This window comes from Brienomyrus brachyistius, chromosome 6 (assembly GCF_023856365.1).
Source record: "Brienomyrus brachyistius isolate T26 chromosome 6, BBRACH_0.4, whole genome shotgun sequence".
NCBI lineage: Eukaryota > Metazoa > Chordata > Actinopteri > Osteoglossiformes > Mormyridae > Brienomyrus > Brienomyrus brachyistius.
This window is the reverse complement of record NC_064538.1, coordinates 30,660,567-30,680,298: the sequence shown is the minus strand read 5'-3', so window position 1 is coordinate 30,680,298 and position 19,732 is coordinate 30,660,567. Positions and strand designations below refer to the sequence as shown.

Here is a 19,732-nt window from a genome sequence, read left to right as displayed (position 1 = left end):
CACTCGTAAAGCCGCTGAACTATTGCCCCGTTAAGCTCAGACCCAACGTGACGACAGTTGCAACATCTACTTCCCCAGATACTGGCGGTACCGGTACCATCATAACGACTATGGCAGGCAGGCTGTCACCGGAGTTCCCGGGACGGACTGAGCGGCACCCGCTCCCCGATTCAGAAACCGAGTCGGAGACTGAAGATGATCCGGGGGGCAGTTGCTTAACGGGGCAAAGCACCGGCTCGCTGCTCCGGACACAGGTCATCCACAGCGGCCACTTCATGGTGTCCTCCCCGCACAGCGATCCCACCCCGCGGCGGCGCAGAAGCGGGGCGGCTGCCGGATACGACTTCGACACGGTGGACGGGACATGGTGCCAGACTTACCGGTTCGGGCCGCTGAGCTCAGGAAGCCTGAGCATCGACCCGACGCTGACCCGCTTGTTTGAGTGCATGACTCTGGCATACAGGTAAACGATATATAGTTTTATTTTGGTCTTAAATGTGTAACATTAAAAGCATGTTACACAAATGCAATCACCAATGCCGCCACTTTTCTTAATATTATTTATTAACATTTTAAGGGTGGGGATTAAAATGTTTCCCCTTAGTTTGCTTATTGGTGAGTGATAAGTAACTCTTAATGAACAATGATTCACACACTCCCTTAAAAGCATGATTTTTTTTGTTTCCCAGCTTTGTGTGACATTGTTCTAAAGTCCAAAAGACTAAATCCAGTGTTGTTTACCAAAGAGTCGGCCTCAGTCTTTCATCATTATCTCCTCAGCCATAAAATGTTTGATAGATCTTTACTGCAGAACAGGACGCCAATACACAGGTACTCTTATTTTCCATACAGAAGCAAATACTATTTAAGGGCTGCAAGCATAATAGCTCAATCCCTCACTAAATTAGACATGTTTGGATTGCGGGCTGATTTCTAACTGTCCGAAGGTTTGCTGCTTTCCCATGAACGCAAAGCAATGGCTGTTTCTTTTACTGCCATTCAGTGGCGTCTGGTTCGGTTTGCTGGAGGGGTTGCGCTATGCTGGTTTTGGGTTTGATTTACCCCCAGGGATCCAGTGTGAAACTGTACCAAAGGCTGAGGCCAAGGGCATGACAGATGGAGTCACTCCTGTGCTTTTCGTTGAGCAAGGACATTGTTTTGACTGTCACACATCATCATGATCTTTATTCCACTAAAGTTTTTATGATTGTTACATCTCACATGGTAAAAGCTCCAAGTAAGTAATTTTTGTTTATTTCTTGTGAAAAACAGACATTGGGAAACATGGCATATGGTATTGTATAATGGTAACTGAAAACCACACTTGTAGTTTTGATTAGGGAATATTGCAGTTTACACTAGCTAGTCAGTGTCTAATGGATCACCTTTTGCCTTCAGAACCACTTCAAAGGTTGAGGAGTCGTACATTCAGAGTAGCCATTTGCACATCACTTTTGTACTGAGCTGTCATTTTTGCACTTGTGGTCTTCCTGTTACTGCCAAATGAGTCTGACTATCCTCTCTCATTAGCAAGCTGGTTTCAGTGGCAGAAATGCTGTTGACTGGATTTCTGTTTGCTTCAGCATCCTCTGTAAAAATTCCAGGCACTCTAGTGTGTGAAAATCCCAGTATGATGCTGGAACAACCATGTGTGGCGCTAGAAATGATACTCTGTTCAAAATAGTTTTGATGACATCATGACATCCTCTAGCCATCCATGTATAGGCAGACGGTCAGTGAACCTCAGGACGCTTTCTGCATGATTCTGTATGTATTCAATAGCAGCCATGTGATTGGCTACTTGGAGAAGCAGGCAGTTTGCATTAACAAGCAGGTACCTAAAAAGCTGGCTATGGTGTCTGTATACCCTCTAGATTTACATAAAATCAAGTGTTGTGTTCAGAGAAGCCTAGATCATATCCGCATGTTTACTGCTGCTGGTTTGTAAAGTCAATCTTTTTTGCTGTTGGCAACGCTTCTCATGGCCTGATTTCTCACTGTACCTCTTCTGTAGGCTTATACAGTTTTAGGCAGTATTTCTAAAGCTTTGGTAGAGCAACAGACTGTGAACAGGGAGGTCTGAGATGGGCACAGATTGCAGCTTGACTGTTAATTACCCGGCTTATGTAAGCAAAAATTATTTACAGTACAAACTCTATTAATTTTCCTTAATTGTTTGTACAACCAGGGTTTTGGTGTTCTTTGAAATATTCAGGGTGTGTGAGGGTCTGAACCAATACATTTTCCATGTGGCTCGGTATGTTACAATGCTGGGCCTGTGATCAGGGAGTTACCGGTCCAAGTCATAGGCTTGGAAGAGTGATGTCACTGTTGGGCTCCTGAGCAAGGCCCTTAGCCCCCTATTTGCTGCAAAGACAGGGTGGTCCTTTCGCAGAAATGAATGTCACTCTGGAGTAGCTCAGTGGGCAAAGCCTCTGTGATCAGCAGTTTGAGCTCGGCCTCGACACATCTGTTGGTTGTTGAGTAAGGCCCTTAGCCCTTAACCCTCAGCTCTCTGGGCCCTGCAACAGGTGGCTGCCCTTCGCGGTCAGTTTGCTATCACCTACTGAGAACAAGCTGGGAGAGGCATAAAGAGAATTTCCCCACAGGGATCATTAACGTATCAATTATAATTATAAAAGTGTCTTCTAAACAAATAAAATGTAACTGAAAATGTAAATGGTCACCATTACTACAAGTAATATTGTATATAACAATTGAATCAAGGTCTTTCCCAGAAGTCAGTCTGTATTATTCTACTTTTAATCCTTTTATCCTTGCTATTAATTGTAATGATATGAATGAAAATTTAGTTTTGTTTATTTTGGTGTTATAATGTGAATATGCTGTATGTATGCATATAGTCAAAGGTATTTGTTGTTTGTCCAGTGTTAAGATTTTATATATATGTGTGTGTTTGTATACAGTATATACGTATACATGCATACACACATACACACACATACATATATATATATTTCACACACACACATATATATATGTATATTTATGTTCAGTAATTAAATGCACACTATATATTTCATTTTATTGAACACCAGCCCAGTTTCAAGTATTTATTGCACGGGACAGCTCTGTATTGCACCCGTGCAGGCTGTCCCCTGCTGTTTTGCAAAATCAAGTAGCCAGTCTTTGAACAGCTCTGGCCTTGTCAGGCACGTTGTGAAATGAAGGAAGAACATGGCAATTAAGCTAAAATTACTGGTGATCATGAATGCAGTTAAAAAACACTAGCCCCCATCCCCAAACACTTTATTCTTTGAATAGCATATTATTAAGTAAACACAGAATTTTTTTATTAGAAAAACCATTTGTTTACCATTGTTGAGGTACATTCATTTAGATTTTGAATTCATTTGATTTACTCACAAAATGGGAAATATACATAATAAATCAATAGATAGCTGTGGCTGTACTTGTTTTCTTTGTCCTCGAGGTACGTTAGAAAATCAGAGTTTGTCTTCAGAGTGATCGAGGCTCGAAGCCATTTGCGTCCGGCTAACAGGGTCTTTACTGCTCGTTTTCAGATGCGGCAGGATGGTAATGCTTGTCCGGCAAAACAATATTGTAATGAAGCAATTTCACGGTTTGTTTGGTAATGAGCTGTCAGGCTTGATGTGTGCCACGGTAACACTCCCCTGATGTTCTTCTCGGCTGGATGGGTTGTTCGCTCTCGTGATTCTAGCGCAAACATTGCTCAGAAAGCGGTTTCCCCATGTTACCTGGCAACCAGCAGAATAAGAGTGGCCAGGTTCCCATTTTATTTCCCTTTCCCCACCTTCCGAGGTGTGGAAGCCCCCGTTAAGTGCTCTGGCGGCCTGTTTCCCCCCCCGGCGGCCTGCTTCCCTCTCCTAGCCACTCCCTCTGCTGTCAGGTTCATGCACTCAGATGGTCGGTTCAAGCTGGCAAATTTTATTTCTGAAAACAGTAGATGGCTCTGATGCATTTTATCCAGCACTGAATGGTCAAATTCTGATTGTAAAGTCTTCTGGACCCTCTCCCCTTGGCTATTGGGGGAGGGGAGGGGTAGGCGAGTGACCTTTACGGCCAGTTGTAATGTGGCAGAAATTAAAGAATGGAATTCAATAGATTTTCTTATGACTTGTAACTATTTGTATTAATAAAATTTGGTTGATTGTTTCTCTTTGTCTTTTTTTCAGTGGAAAAATTGTCTCGCCCAAATGGAAGTCTTTCAAAGGACTCCGTCTGCTTTGGCGGGACAAAATACGGCTGAACAATGGAATTTGGAGAGCTTGGTATATTCAGTGTGAGTGTTCCTTCTTCAAGCAGTGTCCCACTCGCTGGGCTCAGGTGTTTCAGCTGTGCGATAAATTAGTGTTTAAGTTTCCTGTTAGCAGATTGGCCTGTGAATATGCGAACTTAAACACAAACATATGAAAAATATCTCACAACACAGAAAAGTATCAGAGTAAAAACATAGTCCCCAAAAAAACTTGCATCCATCTATTTTCCAAACCGCTTATCCTACTGGGTCGCGGGGGGTCCGGAGCCTATCCCGGAAGCAATGGGCACGAGGCAGGAAACAACCCAGGATGGGGGGCCAGCCCATTGCAGGGCACACTCACACACCATTCACTCACACATGCACACCTACGGGCAATTTAGCAAGTCCAATTAGCCTCAGCATGTTTTTGGACTGTGGGGGGAAACCGGAGAACCCGGAGGAAACCTCACGACGACATGGGGAGAACATGCAGACTCCATACACATGTAACCCAGAGGGAGACTCAAACCTGGGTCCCAAAGGTGCGAGGCAACAGTGCTAACCACTGCACCACCATGCGCCCCCCCAAAAATGTATGTGTAGCTGCAGGTGGCACTGTGGCTCAGCACTGCTGTCCGATGCCTCCAGGATTGGAGATTTGAACCCCACTTCCTCCTTCCATCTTACATTGGTTTCCTGTGGGTACCCTGTTTTCCTCCCACAGTCCAAAAACCTGTGATTAGGCTAACTGGCATCTCTAAATTCCCCATAGTGTATTTGTGCTCTGTGATGGACTGGCATCCTGTCCTGGGCGTCCCCTGTCCTGTGTGCTGTTATCCTTAGGCTAATTTGACTGATTGGTCTATCTTTGACTCTGTACAGATGTGGAAAAGAGGAGAAACCCCGTGTGTGGCTTCGTCACGCCGCTGGAGGGCTCGGAGGCGGATGCCCACCGCAAGCCTGAGGTGAGTGAGCATCTGGAAGGAGCAGCGTTAGCAAGGCTCAACATCTGGCCACAGCTTACTGGATGTACTGGGCATGATGGTTGTAAGGCAATCAAGAATTTCTTCCTGGTCCACGGGAAGAACTATGTGAAAACATAATCAGGAACATATGAGATGATCAGCTACTCTAACAAGCAGTACGTTAAAGGAAGCATAACTGTGTTGATAACAGATTATTATGAAAACCCCCCAAAAAACATAGTTTCTCTTTCTGTAACCCTGACCAGGATAAATGGTTGGGTGGATGGCCCTTTCTGCTTTTTTATTTTCTGATATGCAGGATTAATGGGAAGGTAGTTTGTTGTGTGTTTGTGCAGGCAATTATCCTGGAGGGAAGCTACTGGAAGCGGAGGATTGAGGTTGTGATTAAAGAGTATCACAAATGGAGAATATACTACAAGAAGAGGGTGAGTATTTGCAGTGGGCTGGTCTGAGTCATGACCATCGTCCGCTGAGACTGATGCCACCCATGGCTCTGCTGGTTCCAGCCCAGTGGGTTTGATGCTACTTCTTAGTGGGTGGTTCTGGCCTCTGGGGATCCTTGAGGTGCTCAAAGCCACAATATGCTCATACACAACAGTGACTCTGAATAGCTTTTGGTATTTGTGCCTGTGTTCGAGAGCGAGTGCAGCTGAAATATTGCGTAAAGGCTCATAACCCCGATCTGTCCTCCTTCTTCTGTCTGCCTGGCAGACATTACTCATGTGTAACGTTATCAATAGGCATCTGAGGAGGAGGAATTCTGAGTAAAAGTGTAATCAATAGTTTCTTGCATGCTAATTGTGCTAATAGCCCTTTGCACCATTTCAGCTCCAAAAGCATAAGGATGGTATCCTGTCTATTTTGGAGAAGGTGAGTTAGACACTTATTTACTCTTTGAAATGATCTACAAGGGTTTACCATGATACTTTGGTGATTATGGAGAAGGGGGGGGATAAACATATCTTTGGTATCCGATGGGGGTGGTCATAATGTTTTGACATATTGGTGTATGTTGGGTTCTCTGATTCCCATCCTGCAGGGCCAAAATCCAACACAGTTTGCAGAATTCCCAGCTCAAACACATCTTAATTAGCTAATTACCAGGTTTAGAAGGTGTGTTCGAACAGGGAAATCTGCAAACTGTGTTGGATTATTGCCCTTCTGGACTGGGGGGATTGAGGAAACCTGATGTATATAATTGTGCGTGTTCAGCTGTTGTTATAATTGTCATCTTTTCATTTTTATCAAATATACAGCACTGCTGACCCTTTTCATTTATTCATTTATTTGTATCTTTGTTTTTAAAATGATTTTTTTGCTTATGTTACCACCTGTCAACTTTCACTTGCATGTGGTTAATGTGAATGACCTTAATGCTGTTATTTTGGAGATAATCTTCTGAGGACATAGACCAGAAATTAGATAAATTACTATTAATAAATAATGTAGTGCAATTAAACCAAGTTAGTCTAATTAAAAAATATGGTGTAATTGAGTAATGTAGTGTAACTGAACAATATAGTATATTTAAAGAGTATAGTATATATGGTTTATTGTAAATATGTGTTTAGGCTGTAAAATGAGGTATAGAGCTTTAAGATTCGTATTTTCATATAATCTATATCTAACATATGTTTTCCATTTAAGAAATGCACGATTCATCATTCCTGGTTAACAATGATTTAGTTTCATTGTGATCCTTTATGTGTCAAGGGGCCACGTCTGTTTGTGGCTAAAACGGGCCCCGCCAGGTGTTTGTGGGCCCTGGCCTCAGTTACTCTAATTTGCTTTCCATTTTTGAACCCGGGGCCGGCTGTGATGTCTGCCCCTGACTCTGCCGCAGTGTGTTTGTAGGTTAGGTGCTTCGCAGGCGTTTACAAACATTCCCCCGCGAGCCGTCTAATAATAGAGCCCGTCAGAGCTCCCTGCCCCTGGTCAGTGTGGGAGAAACAGGGCAGGCGAGGCCCCGGAAGCTGCTGCCGTCACACCCGCCGTCACTCATGGCTCTGATAGCCTCTAATCTCCGGCCGCGTGGTTCCCATCAGCCTCGGCGCTCCTCCTGATTTAATGCCGCTTAATCAAAAGTGACCCACTTCCCAGCAGGTAATGCTAAGCGTGTTTGTGTGTGTGTGTGTGTGTGTGTATGAAAGTGCTCAATAAGCATAAGCGTGGCCGTGCCTGAAGCGCCCCCCGCAGGCCGCTGTCCACCTCACTGTAAAATGAGTCTTCTCCATGGTCACAAGACAGCCTGCTTCTGTTTCTTTTGATTTAAAATTTTGAAACGTGACATTTTCACCTATGGGACTTGTCTGCAGGTGAGTAGCTGTTTTTTGTGTATGTATTTGAGTAGGCAGCATCATTACTCAGCGTGCCAGGGTTGCAGGTTCCATTGTGACCCCTGATTTCTGGGTGTAGGCTGCTCTCTCTCTCTCTCTCTCTCTCTCTGTGTCTTTTGTGTGTGTTAACCCTGGAAACTCCAGTTTCCTCTTACAGTCCAAAAACACTCTGCTTGGTAAACTGGCATCTCTGAATTAGGTTGTGTGCGACTGCGATGGACTGGCATCCTGTCCAGGCTGTCCCTGCCCTGTGCTTCGTAGCACAGGTTCCAGGTTCACTGTGACAGTCCCGCTGTTGGAACGGGCAAAATCACAACTCTGGCTAAATACGTCAGCCAGGGATTTTCCCCGGAGTCCCCAGGTCAGGTCCCAGGGAGGAGGCTGTGTCCCTGCAGGGAGAGCAACCCCCCCCCCACACTCAGCACGTGTCCGATGCTGCTGAATTAGGTCAAGGACAAAGGCGGCCGCGGCCCCCGAGACACACAGACAAACCCCATGATAACATTCTGCTTTCTGTGGACGTCAGTGCAGGGGTGGGAGGGAGATTACGTGTTACGGAGACATGGCAGGTCCGCCCACCTGTTTCGGCCCCCTCCGCCACCATGCCTCCCCTTACCATAGGGGGGTGGCGGCTGCCGTCCGTGAGGCTTAATCTGAACTTCCGGTTGGTGCTTCTTTATTTATTTCTATGCCGGCTCTATATCTGGCCCCCGGGTGACTCTGTAAGGCAAACGGTGCCGAGGTGGAAGCGAGCATACAGTGTGCCTGGAGCAGCGTGGTCCGGACCCTCTCTGCTGTAAGTCCTGCCGTTCCCTCCCTTCGGGAGGGCCATCTTGCAGCAGGTGGGTTTATTTGGCCTGTATTGTATTTGCGTCCCCCCAAAGCAGTGGGGTGGCTGGCTGTGATGGGGGGTTTATCTACAGGTTCATTCCTCACCGACCCTGAGCGCACACAGAAATTGCCGTTTGGAGTGACTTATCTGGTGTGCTCACCCTCATTCTTCTATCTTCTTGCTGATTTCTTGTGAAAGCCAGAAATTTAAATTCATGCTGTTAGCTGTGATTAGTTTCATTAAGTGACCATGGGGTCAAAGGTCAAAGGCTATATCAAAGGTCAAAAGTTATGGCATGGCAGAAAAAGTGGGTGTAGAAGGTACCTTTCTATCATCCATTATGTCCGCTCAAGCATGACTTAATTTCTGTATCTTTACTGCTATGGAATCAACAGTATTGACTCTAATGCTTGGCTCTGGGCAAGTTTGTCTGTTTTGCCATGACTGTGTGTAACTTATGCATATATATATATTCCAGCTCTCTCCATTTGGGGGGCGGTGCTGCCTTTTTCAGCTGCCTGTTGAGAAATGACTGTTCAGAATCAGCAGTACTGTATGTCATCAGTGGTCCTTCCTGAATGTTTTGTACGTGTTTTGTTTAGGAGTACGAGGATGGATTTAAAAGTTCCTTACATCACCCAGACTCTGCCAGATGTTTTGGGACACATGTCAGCCCTCGCTGAGTTTCTCATATCTGCATGCCAGGACCCAGTGGGCGGAGCAGCCCGGGAGAGATGGTCAGGTCAGCTGTTCCAGGAGTCCAAGCCCACGGCTGCCGAGGGCCATATGTTTGACCTGGACTGTTTCCTGTCTGACATCTCGGACACCCTGTTCACCATGACGCAGAAATCCTGTCCCTGGGCTGAGGACGGTCACAACAGTGAGTAACCCCCTCCCCCACCCAGCGGGTAGATGCACGGCATAGACCCTGTCCCACATACCCCCCACTGGTGAAATCATGAAATCTCGCTGGCGTCACTGATATGTTTTGTCATGTTCAGGATCAGTTCAGCAATCTGGAAAGTCCACTCAGAAATGTAGCTGTGTGAGTGGAAGCCTGCAGATATGTCAGTCAGGGGTGGTTGTTTGAGTAACTGGTGCCAGTGCTAGGGACTTAGAACCGCCCCCTTCACAAACACGTTCGCTCGCTCGCATACACAGACCGGCATGTGGGTCCTCTTCCTTCTGATGACACTCTCCCTCTCTTCCACAGCCTACAGCAGCAACGCTGATATGATCCAGCCTGGCTTGACACCCTTGCAGCCCATCCTGGACGACTTCATGGACATACCAGGTAGGACCCCTCACTTCACTCTGTGTCCCGCCCCCCTCATCACATCGATCTTTTTTTGGGTGGTTAATGATACTTCAGGTGTTGTGTGTGTGTGTGTGTGTGTGTGTGTGTGAATACATTTTTTTACATTGCCCTCCCATCCATAGTGTAGTGACTGTTTGTGGCCAGCAGGGGACCTCCAAACTCCAGGGGCCCCGCATAAATGTGTGGTTTGAGTAGTGGTAAACACAGGCGCTGACTTTGCTGTACTTTTCATTACATTTACTCCAGTCAGATGGTTTATGATTATGGGCAACTACATCCACCTGCTACTTCCTGTCATCGTCCATCTGCTACAGGTGTATGTTCACCGAGACCAAATGGGATAATTGGGGGGGGTGACACCTCATAATGTAACATGCTCAGTCAGGCAACCGTAAAGTATATAAATAACTGTGAAGAGCATGAAGATGAAGAGAAGGCGGAGACAGGGGTCAGGGGCCGTATTTAACTGCAGATAACAGCCCTTTTAGGGTACAGGGATCATGGCAGCAGTGTCTTTACATCATCAGGAAAACAGCAGGATGTGGAGTACAACTGGATGGTGATGGTCTGTAAGAGCAGACAGAGGGATAATGGGATGTGGAGTACAGCTGGACGGTCTGTAAAAGCAGACAGATGGATGATGGGATATGGATTACAGCTGGATGGTCTGTAAAAGCAGACTGAGGGATGATGTGATGTGGAGTACAAGTGGATGGTGACAGTCTGTGAGAGCAGAGAGAGGGATGATGGAATGTGGAGTACAGCTGTATGGTCTGTAAAAGCAGACAGAGGGATGATGGGATGTGGAGTACAGCTTGATGGTGATGGTCTATAAGGGCAGACAGAGGGATGATGGGATGTGGAGTACAGCTTGATGGTGATGGTCTATAAGGGCAGACAGAGGGATGATGGGATGTGGAGTACAGCTGGATGTTATGCTTTTATCGCTTCCCTATGTCATGATGATGGCCTGAGTGTCACCCCATGTCACATGGATCTTCAGCATCCCAGACAAAGTCTGACAGTGTTAGTCTTTTGGTAATATGCTCTGTGCTCTTTCCTGGTGGCTTAGTGGCTCCTAGGTAGTTCAGAGAGGACTGCCACTCGGGGGTGTAAATCAGCACTGTGGGCTGACTGGGGAGTCAGCAAGGCTTGCGCTTCGGCCAGACGCAGAAGTGAAAGTGAACCTTCAGGATGCGACTGGATTCCAGCCACAGCTCTGCCTGACCACCCGATGCCTGGGGGACACTTTCAGTGCAGTTAATAAACCCCCTTGCCCATTAAAATGATGACTCAGTGAAAAGCCCAAATATGAAAGGAGGGTAAAATGAATTGTCAGCACCTTTTCTTTACTGAGTGCATCCCTCCTTCCTGCTTACTGCACGAGTGCATCCTGTTTCTGCTTTTTGTTTTTGTGATGTCATAAATGTGAACATTAGACCAAGACGAGGTCTAGGGCTAGATGTCAGATTTGCACTATTATTCCCCTCTTAGCATCAGCTGTGGCGCCTTTGAGGTTCTGTTTAAATGATTATTGAGGGTTTTTTTGCAAACTTGGAGTTAGTTTGTCCAGTTTGCTAAACACACGCATAGTTACTGCATGCCGCACTCTGCTCTGGATCTGGCCACTCCCCTCACTCCCCCAGAGCCGTGTGACTTCACTGCAGGGGTGTGATTTGGGTCAGAGCCCAGTGCCTAACATGTATGACAAGGAGGCTTCCTAAACCAAAAATTTCTAACCCTGTTAACCTGAGGGTGACTGCCTAAGAGGTCTGCAGCTTAAGCAAGCTGGTTGCAGTTAAAAAGCGGTAGGAGAGGGAATAATGATAATAAGGGATATACGAATACTCCATGAAACAGGCGACAGTGGAACTAGAACTATTTCAGAGGAATGCCGTCTGTACTGATTTTCAGACGTTACATTGTTTGGTAACACTTTACATTACCTGCATCTTCATAATGCATTCATAAAGCATTCAAAGAACATTCAGTGCACCTTCATAATGCATTCATAGAATATTCATAAGAAGCACCTTAACATCCTAACATACCTTGATAGCTTTAATATACATTAATAACAAGCATTATATTAATATATGATTATAATGTTTATTATCATATTGTGTTTGTTATTAATGTATATTAAAACTGTAAATGTATGTAAGGATGTTTTGGTATACTTACATGCTGTTTATGAATGTTCTATGAATACATTATGAAGGTGCACTGAATGTCCTACGAATGTATTATGAATGCATTATGAAAGCGCAGTTAATGTAAATTGTTACCGATTGTTTTTTATTCTCTAGAAAATGATCTGCGAGACAGATTTAGTAATAAATTAACAACACGTCACCGGTGGAATGTGGTCTGGCGGCTGGTTTTTTGAAACCCCTGTTGTGATCACCACCCCCTAACCCATACGAGCCTCCAGAAAATGCTCTGCTGCTGCCCTCATCTCTGCAGACTTCTTCTCCAGCTGCCGTGGTCAGCCTCTGGATCAGGTCGGCATTGCGGAGTGTGGCTATTTTGGAAGTCTGCCTGGGAGCTCCTTCCCGGTGCCGCCCAGCCTGGTGCCGCCCGTCTCGCTCCTGCCAGCGGACACTCAGCTGCTGCAGGTCGGTTTGCTGCCCTGCTCCCTGAAGCAGTCATCCTGGGAACAGCCGGTGACCTTTGTTTTTCTGGGTAGAGGTACTTGCTCCTCTCCCTTTTGTACCCCCTGTCCACAGCACACAGGATGGCTTTGTTTGGGTCAGTGCGTGTCCATCTTTCACAGGCTAACCTTTCCTCGGAGAGCAGAGACAGAATGGTGCCGGTCTCCTCCTCTGAACCCTGCTACCACAGACCTGTGACCTCAGAAATGACCTTTAATCCCAGCAGCATTACCCCAGAAGCCAAGTACAAAGGACAGATGGGCTTCAGCTCGCAGGATGAGTATCCTGGTTTGAGCCTGGTGCCTGGGACAATGTCCTACGGACAGCAGTCTTTCATGAACGCCGCCCCTGTGGCCACTGAGGAAAACTCAGATTTATATGCCACAGCCTGCCTGAAGTACAGGTACAGCTCACCAGCTGCGGCCTCAGTCATCACCCACACAGGCTCCTCAGTTGGAGTCTTGGACCCGCTGACGCATGGCTACCCCGACCCGGAGGTGTTCACCGCTGGTCCATACCCGACGCCAAGCTTTGGCCCGCTGCCCACAACCCACACGGCTCCGCCCCCTCCGGCTGTGCGGCTCGGCTTCCTGGAGACTCAGCGGGTCAGCGGCAGAGGCAAGTACAAGCAGAAGAGCCCTGGGATGAAGAGCTCTGCCCCCCTGGCATCCCCGACGCAGAGCAGCTGCCTGGCGAAGCTGCTGTCCGGGAGCAGGCCAGAGCGTACGTAAGGCGCGTGAACATGCATGTCCAGGTTTGCCGCTTTCACCCTGGAGCATGACCTGGCATCTTACCTGAACGTCACACTTGCTCTCTGTCTCTGTGTGCAGGTAAGCTGGCGTTAGGCTTTGATCGTTCATCAGCGGAAGCCAAAGGTCGCAGTTCGACATCCCCCAGCCACCCTGTGAGTTTCAGTCATTTTCACTTCTCTTACAGATTTGCATTTTAATCTGTTTACATTGGTCACTGAAGACTTTCCCCTGATGCCGCTTTTGCACCGGAACACAGGAACTGAGCTGCACGTTGCCGGGTTTGGAGAACGATGGTGATGTAAAATCAAAGATTACAAAAAAAAAACGGCGCGAGTACAGCGTAATTTTTAACACCCAAGAATTTCACTCCACAGGATGTATGTCTTGTTGGAGACCCTCCCCATGTCCCATTCCAGTGTTTACCACTATTCAAACCACACATATGCATGGAGCCCGTGAGGTTTGGAGGTCCCCTGTTGGCCACAAGCAGTTAGTGCACTGGGGAGCAGAGGCCCCCAAAGCAACTTTTTGAGTGGGGCTCCTGCAAAGGTGTCCCGGTTATATGTATGTAACATATGTGTCCACTAATGACCTGCCTTCCTGTGGGTTTGTCCTGCCAGGCTGGTGTCACCGTCACCTCAATACAGCACAGTCCCCCTCGGGCCCCTCCGGGGCCACGGCCTGGTCTGTTACAGGGCTCCGCCATATCTGCCCTGCTCTCCCAGAATTCTCTGCCTGGCTGCGCGCCTCTGCTCGTCCCCAAAACGGAGCAGCTGTCCCCAATACAGAGTTATGGCAGCGAGAGGGCCAGCTTGACAGGTGAGGAGCTGCTGCCCCTAGGGGCCAATCTGTGTGACTATCATCATGTTAGAGCAGGGGTGTCAAACTCCAGTCCTGGAGAGCCAGAGCCCTACACATTTGCGGGTTTCCCCTCATTTGCAGCTGCAATACCAAGACTGGCCTACAGAGGCCAGCAGGTGCTGTTTATCTATATTGTTGCTTGTACCCAAGTCAGGCTGAACACCAAGGAGGCCCAATGACCAGGATGTTAGATATGTGTGAGACGCATTCGTTGCAATTTGTGTCATAAGCTGTCTTTTTTATATCTGCAGTTGTTTTCTCAGAGAATTCTGGTCAAATGTTCCCTACATTCCCAGCAGAAAGAAGTTCAGGCTTGCAGGCATCACACTCCTTCTCCAGGCAGCCCAAGATGGAAGCAACCAAGGTGAGCCTTTACTCACCATCTCCTCATTGAGGAGACTCTTTTTAATTAGCTGTTCTTCTACATGTTATTTTTATTTCACCACCTGCTTGTTTCTTTTTGATCATTTATTTTTTGCTGATGAACAGAAACATCGCAGGAATAATGAAGGCGTCACAACTTTAGATACCACTGTTTGGACCTAACCTAGTTCAACCTGAAGGAGGGCTTTGCCCTTTTTCCTCTGCTCACTAGTTCTTGCATCTATTAAATTGCTTCCCCCAAACTCTTTCTCTTTCTATGGTGCTCTGGATGTGCTTATATATACCTGTAAAAAGTGCTCATGGGAGTTTTACTTACACAAAAGTGTTCTAAGGGCAGAACAAAAAAAATGATTGGTTCAGAGAGATAACCAATCAGATCTTGGTCAGATATCAGACCAAACAATCAGATGTTTTAGTCCCGCCTCCTCTAGTTGCTTGGACCTGCCTCCTCTACAGTATGATTGGTTATCTCAGAACATTTTTGTGTAAATGAAACTCCAACATGCGTAAAATGCTCTGTAGTAACCGTGAAACTGAGATTATATAAGAGTGAATTGCATTGAATTAAATTGAATATTACCACAGGAGAAATGGTCTGAAAGTGGATTTATAGAGTGAATGCTCATGTCTCCGATGGTGTCTGGGACCAACACAGGAAGTTAAGCTAAATGAATGCAGAGCCCCCTAACCTTACATCTCACCGCTTACATTGAGGTCACGCTTGTCGTTGTGTTGTGGATAACGACCTCTGGAACCCAAATGTCCTGCAGACGGAGAGCCGGAGGATAACGCACATCTCAGCGGAGCAGAAACGGCGTTTCAACATAAAGCTGGGCTTCGACACGCTCCAGAGCCTGGTGACCACACTGAGCGCACAGCCGGGAGTGAAGGTGAGTTCCAGGGGGAGGGGGGGTGCAGCCCGGAAGGTTCTGCCAGTGAATAAAAACATGGTCGGTGAGTCTAAAGGGTTTGCTCATCTGTGACATGTAACACAGAAATGCACGCTCCTTGCAGACATGTTTATTGTTGGTATGTCTGTGTGGCTTTGGCCTTTGACCCCAAGGGGTATTTGTCTCTGATTCATTTTTGGAGCTACTTTCTTCTGTTGTAGTCTGTCAGTGTCACTGTTAGCACTGTGCCGTAAAGATGCTATATAAAAATTAATTGTATTAAAGAGTTTCTGAAAAACTTGCCAGAAAACTTTCTCACAAATCTTATTTAGAATAAGGAGATTCCCTGGCCACCCTTTGCTGCTCCACACCCTTTCTGTAGTAGGTTCCGGATAGCGCTGGGCGACGGGTCGGGTCTGGTATCATGCTCACAAGCCACCCGCCATCCCCACAGATCAGCAAAGCAACAACGCTGCAGAAGACAGCGGAGTACATCGGGAAGGTGCAGCAGGAGCGAACCCAGCTCCACGAGGAGGCACAGAGGCTACGCGAGGAGATTGTGGGCCTCAACTCAGCCATCAAGTAAGGACCTGCTGAGCTGAGAAGAGACGCAGGCTTCTGCTGACGGGTGCATGGGCTGATGGGGGAATATATATATATATATATATATATATATATATATATATATATATATATATATATATATATAAATCATATAGCTGATATACTGTCTAATGACGAATGTAACAAATTCCAGGCCCTTTTCTGGGGCTTGAACTCAGGACCTCATTTGCTTCGCCTCTCTCCCTACGCAGCCTGTGCCAGCAGCAGCTGCCCGCCACAGGCGTGCCCATCACGCGACAGCGTTTCGACCACATGAGGGCGATGTTCCGGGAATACGTCCGGGCACAGACGCTGCAGAACTGGAAGTTCTGGATCGTATCCTCATCTCAGCTCTGGGCTGTTCAGGGAGAGGGGTGAAAATGTGTCTGTGGCCATAATAGGGTGGGGTTTATTCACAGGGTGATATAGAGAAATAAATGGCGGAGGGATGGCTTAGATGGTGTGGTGGACATTTTGAATATGGTGTCAGAGACATGCAGCTTAGCTACATAGTGTGTGAGTGTGTATGTGAGTAGGTGTGTGTGTGGGTTTGAGTGTGTTTGTCTGTGTGTGTGTGTGTGTGTGTGTGTGTGTGTGTGTGTGTGTATGTGTGTGTGTGTGTAAGTGGGTGTGTTTGTTTTTGTCTTTGATAGACCATCATCTTGGGCAAGGGAATGTTTGTATTTCTGCTCACATGCACTGTATAACCATGAGTTTGTATGTGGACATCACCATGCCACCCCTCATTCCAGAGCCAAGGTGCCTAATATGAAGTTGGGAATATTTAATAGCTACTCACCTTCTGGGAAGGGTTTCCATTTGATATTGGAACATTGCTGGTGGGATTTGCTGCCATTCGGGTTGGATATCGATGCTGGGTGATCAGGTCTGTTTCTGTGAGCTTGTGTGACCTATGAACTTCACAACTGAGCTGACTAGATCAACATTAGCAGGACAGAGATGTGAATTGATCTGTTGGAAAGATGGCATCCTATGATGGTGCCAAATGGAAAGTCACTTACCTCCCCTGTTCAGCCACCCATTCTGCTGCTAGTGCTTTATGCAGAATTGGGTTTAGCTTAAATAAGCAAGTCCTCTGAATAACAGGAGTGTCTTCATGTCATTGCCTATATAGTGTACATATACATTTACATTTATTTACCTGATTGCTTTTGTCCAACTTTCTGAGACTGTGACTCTTTATACTCAACTGGTTGGTTGAAATAAAATCTTGGTCTGGATTTTTACTTTCTGGACATGAACTATCCACCTCTGATGAAGACAGTGCAGCTCCGTGGTTCTTCCACTTATTTGTGTGTCCCAGGAAACATGGACTTCTGTTCATCAGCCAAAGTTTTAATCATTGAGGGTTTTGATGCTTCTTTGGGACAAAATGTCCAAACCAGCCCCTGATGGCCACAGACCCCTCCCTCGAGTCTACTTTCCCTAACCCCTCCCTCTTCACAGTTCAGCGTCATCATTGAGCCACTCTTCGAGTCCTACAACGGGATGGTGTCCACAGCCAGCGTGGAGGACCTGTGCCGTACCACGCTGTCCTGGCTGGACCGGCACTGCTCCCTGCCGGCGCTGCGACCCGGTAAGAGGCTCTGCCCCCACCCCCCCCTCCCCGGCCGGGCTCTGACTTTAAGGATACATAAGTGCAATAACCTAACGAATCAGCTTCATGTGCATTTATAAACATATCACTACCAAACTCAGCTAAAAGTTTATTTAATCTGAGATGTAGTGGAGTATGTACTCTGCATTGGGTTGGTGCCCCATCCTGGTTTGTTCCCTCCAGACACTTCATGATCCTAAATAGAAAAAGTTGTTACGTAAAATGGATGGATTGATGAATGGATGGATGGATGGGTGTAATGGAGTATAAAGGGGGTGATCTTTATACTGTATGCTTATTTACATACAGTAGCCAAACGTAATAAAAACAGGCAGCTCTTAACTGATATGAAACCGAGTTAAATAAATCCAGACACAAAAATCATCCAAGATGCACAGGGTTTATGGAAACACTAATGTAAATAGGTAACAGACGTAAGGGTTGCTTGACCATCTTGATGGCGAAAAGCCAGTAGCTTTTCTCTGCATAAAATAATTTGGGAGTTCTTTTGTAAAGAAGTCTTAATGGTTTTACTGCTGCCCGTGTCCCACAGCTGTCCTGAGTTCACTCCGCCTCCTGAGCACCTCCACCTCGATTCTGACAGACCCCAGCCTGGTCCCAGAGCAGGCCACCATCGCTGTCACCCAAGCCCACCCATCCAGCGAGTACTCCTAACAGCCCAGGCCCGGACTGACCACAGGCAGCTGCCTGAATTCAGTATCGAGGGATGGAGCCTGGCAAGGAGTGGGGCCTAGCAAGGGGTGGGACCCGATATAGGCGGAGATTGGCTGGAGCACCTCCAACTGTGAACATTCCTTTTTATTTGACTCATGGCTCTACCGATTCTTTCCCGTAATTCATGCGAAGTTCCTGTGTTCTTAACTAACTTGTGATCCTGCTGTTAGTTCAGGTATATACTGCTACTGGTGATGAGAATTTAAAGGCCACAACAATCAAGTTTTGTGAATCTTTTTCTTTTATTGTATAGCTGTGAAAACAAATATATCATTTTAAAATCTATTTGTTCCAATCCTGGTTTACTTTCCACATTAAATTCCACTTAAATTGGCTTTTATGTTGTTTTTTGTTTTGAGACAGCTCAGGCTGTATTGTTAATTTGTTTCATCCATTAGCAGTTTACTGCAAAATCTTATTGAAAAAATAAAAGTTACTAAGGGGTGGCTCAGTGCATAACACTGTTACCTCACACATACATGGTTGCTGCTTCAAACTCCAGCCTCGCTCTGTGGATGAGAGTTTGCATGCTCTCACCTAGCTGGTGGGTTTCCTGTCACAGTCCAAAGACATGCAGTCAGGTAAATTGGCATCTCTAAATTGCCATTATTTTGTTAGCATACGTGTTCAGCCTGAGATGGACTGGTATCCCATCCAGGATGTGCCCTGTGCTGCCTAGAATTTTTTTGATTCATTGCCTTGGTAACATTTTAACTGATCTGTTCTATTATTTCAAATCTATAATTTATTTTGCTATCCACGGTGCCTCAGGTGATGTAATTAAAGCTGTTATGTTCAGGATGAGCAGAAAACACATTAAAAATGTTTGTGAAAATAATGCAACAGCACTATGCTCATATTTTAAATCTTTAATTTCTTAGAAGGATAGTTTAAAATATCTAGTAAACTGTCTTCAAACCATGTCCTGGAGGGCTGTTCTAACTACATCTTGTTATAAGGTTATGAAAGCACAACAATTCCCTACATTGATTATCAATTGAGCGGGGTCCCGTTATGAAAGCAGAGGAATTGTACGGCTCCCTCATAAACAAACAAACAAATCTGCTGTTTACGTTCTCTGGAGCGGAAAGATTTCTGGACCTGACGTTGGGTGCTGTCCAAGGTTCTGAACTCCCTCTTGGCAGGAGTGGCATTGAACGGACGCTCGACAGATCCGAAGGTGCCACGCGTCCTTGCCGGTTGTACCTCAACATTGGAGCGCGGAATCACAGGGTTAAGCGCGAGGATCCCTTTCGATGGGCTCCGATCGCTGCAGAGCAGGAAGCAACTGCGAGTCCAACCGTGTTTGCGAAGGTCTCAGTTAAATCAAGGGTTACTCAAACTCAAATTATCAATGGACACAAATGCTGCGGGCGTCTTAGACGCTAACAAGACACTGTTTGTGCAGTTTAAATACATTGTATTCAAAATGATGCTCCTTCTAATTAGGTCTATATGCACACATATTTCTAACAAATACAGAGAATAAGACAAATTACCACATTATAAAATAAATAGTG

General features: G+C 46.2%; 1 protein-coding gene across 3 annotated transcripts; it reads left to right on the top strand.

Moving 5' to 3' along the window:
• Positions 1-19,050, top strand: LOC125745028 (carbohydrate-responsive element-binding protein). 3 transcript variants are annotated; one of them, XM_049017412.1, is made up of 17 exons: positions 1-463; positions 4,179-4,285; positions 5,126-5,208; positions 5,565-5,654; positions 6,058-6,099; positions 9,103-9,277; positions 9,611-9,691; positions 12,182-12,333; positions 12,492-13,092; positions 13,200-13,273; positions 13,742-13,940; positions 14,282-14,346; positions 15,137-15,256; positions 15,711-15,838; positions 16,072-16,195; positions 17,327-17,456; positions 18,031-19,050. In XM_049017412.1, the coding sequence occupies exons 1-17, from the start codon at positions 111-113 to the stop codon at positions 18,150-18,152; spliced, it is 2,646 nt and encodes an 881-aa protein (XP_048873369.1). In that variant the 5' UTR covers positions 1-110; the 3' UTR covers positions 18,153-19,050. The 3 variants fall into 3 exon arrangements, with proteins under 3 accessions (XP_048873369.1, XP_048873368.1, XP_048873370.1); XM_049017411.1 differs by having other exon boundaries at positions 14,279-14,346; XM_049017413.1 differs by lacking the exon at positions 1-463 and adding an exon at positions 702-831 and having other exon boundaries at positions 14,279-14,346.
• Positions 19,051-19,732: the final 682 nt, after the last annotated feature.

Coding starts and splice junctions, on each gene's coding strand:
- LOC125745028 (XM_049017411.1), top strand. CDS start 111: ATGGCAGGCAGGCTGTCACCGGAGTTCCCGGGACGGACTGAGCGGCAC. Junction 13,941..14,278: donor CGAGAGGGCCAGCTTGACAG/GTGAGGAGCTGC, acceptor CTACATTCCCAG/CAGAAAGAAGTTCAGGCTTG. Junction 16,196..17,326: donor AGAACTGGAAGTTCTGGATC/GTATCCTCATCT, acceptor CCCTCTTCACAG/TTCAGCGTCATCATTGAGCC.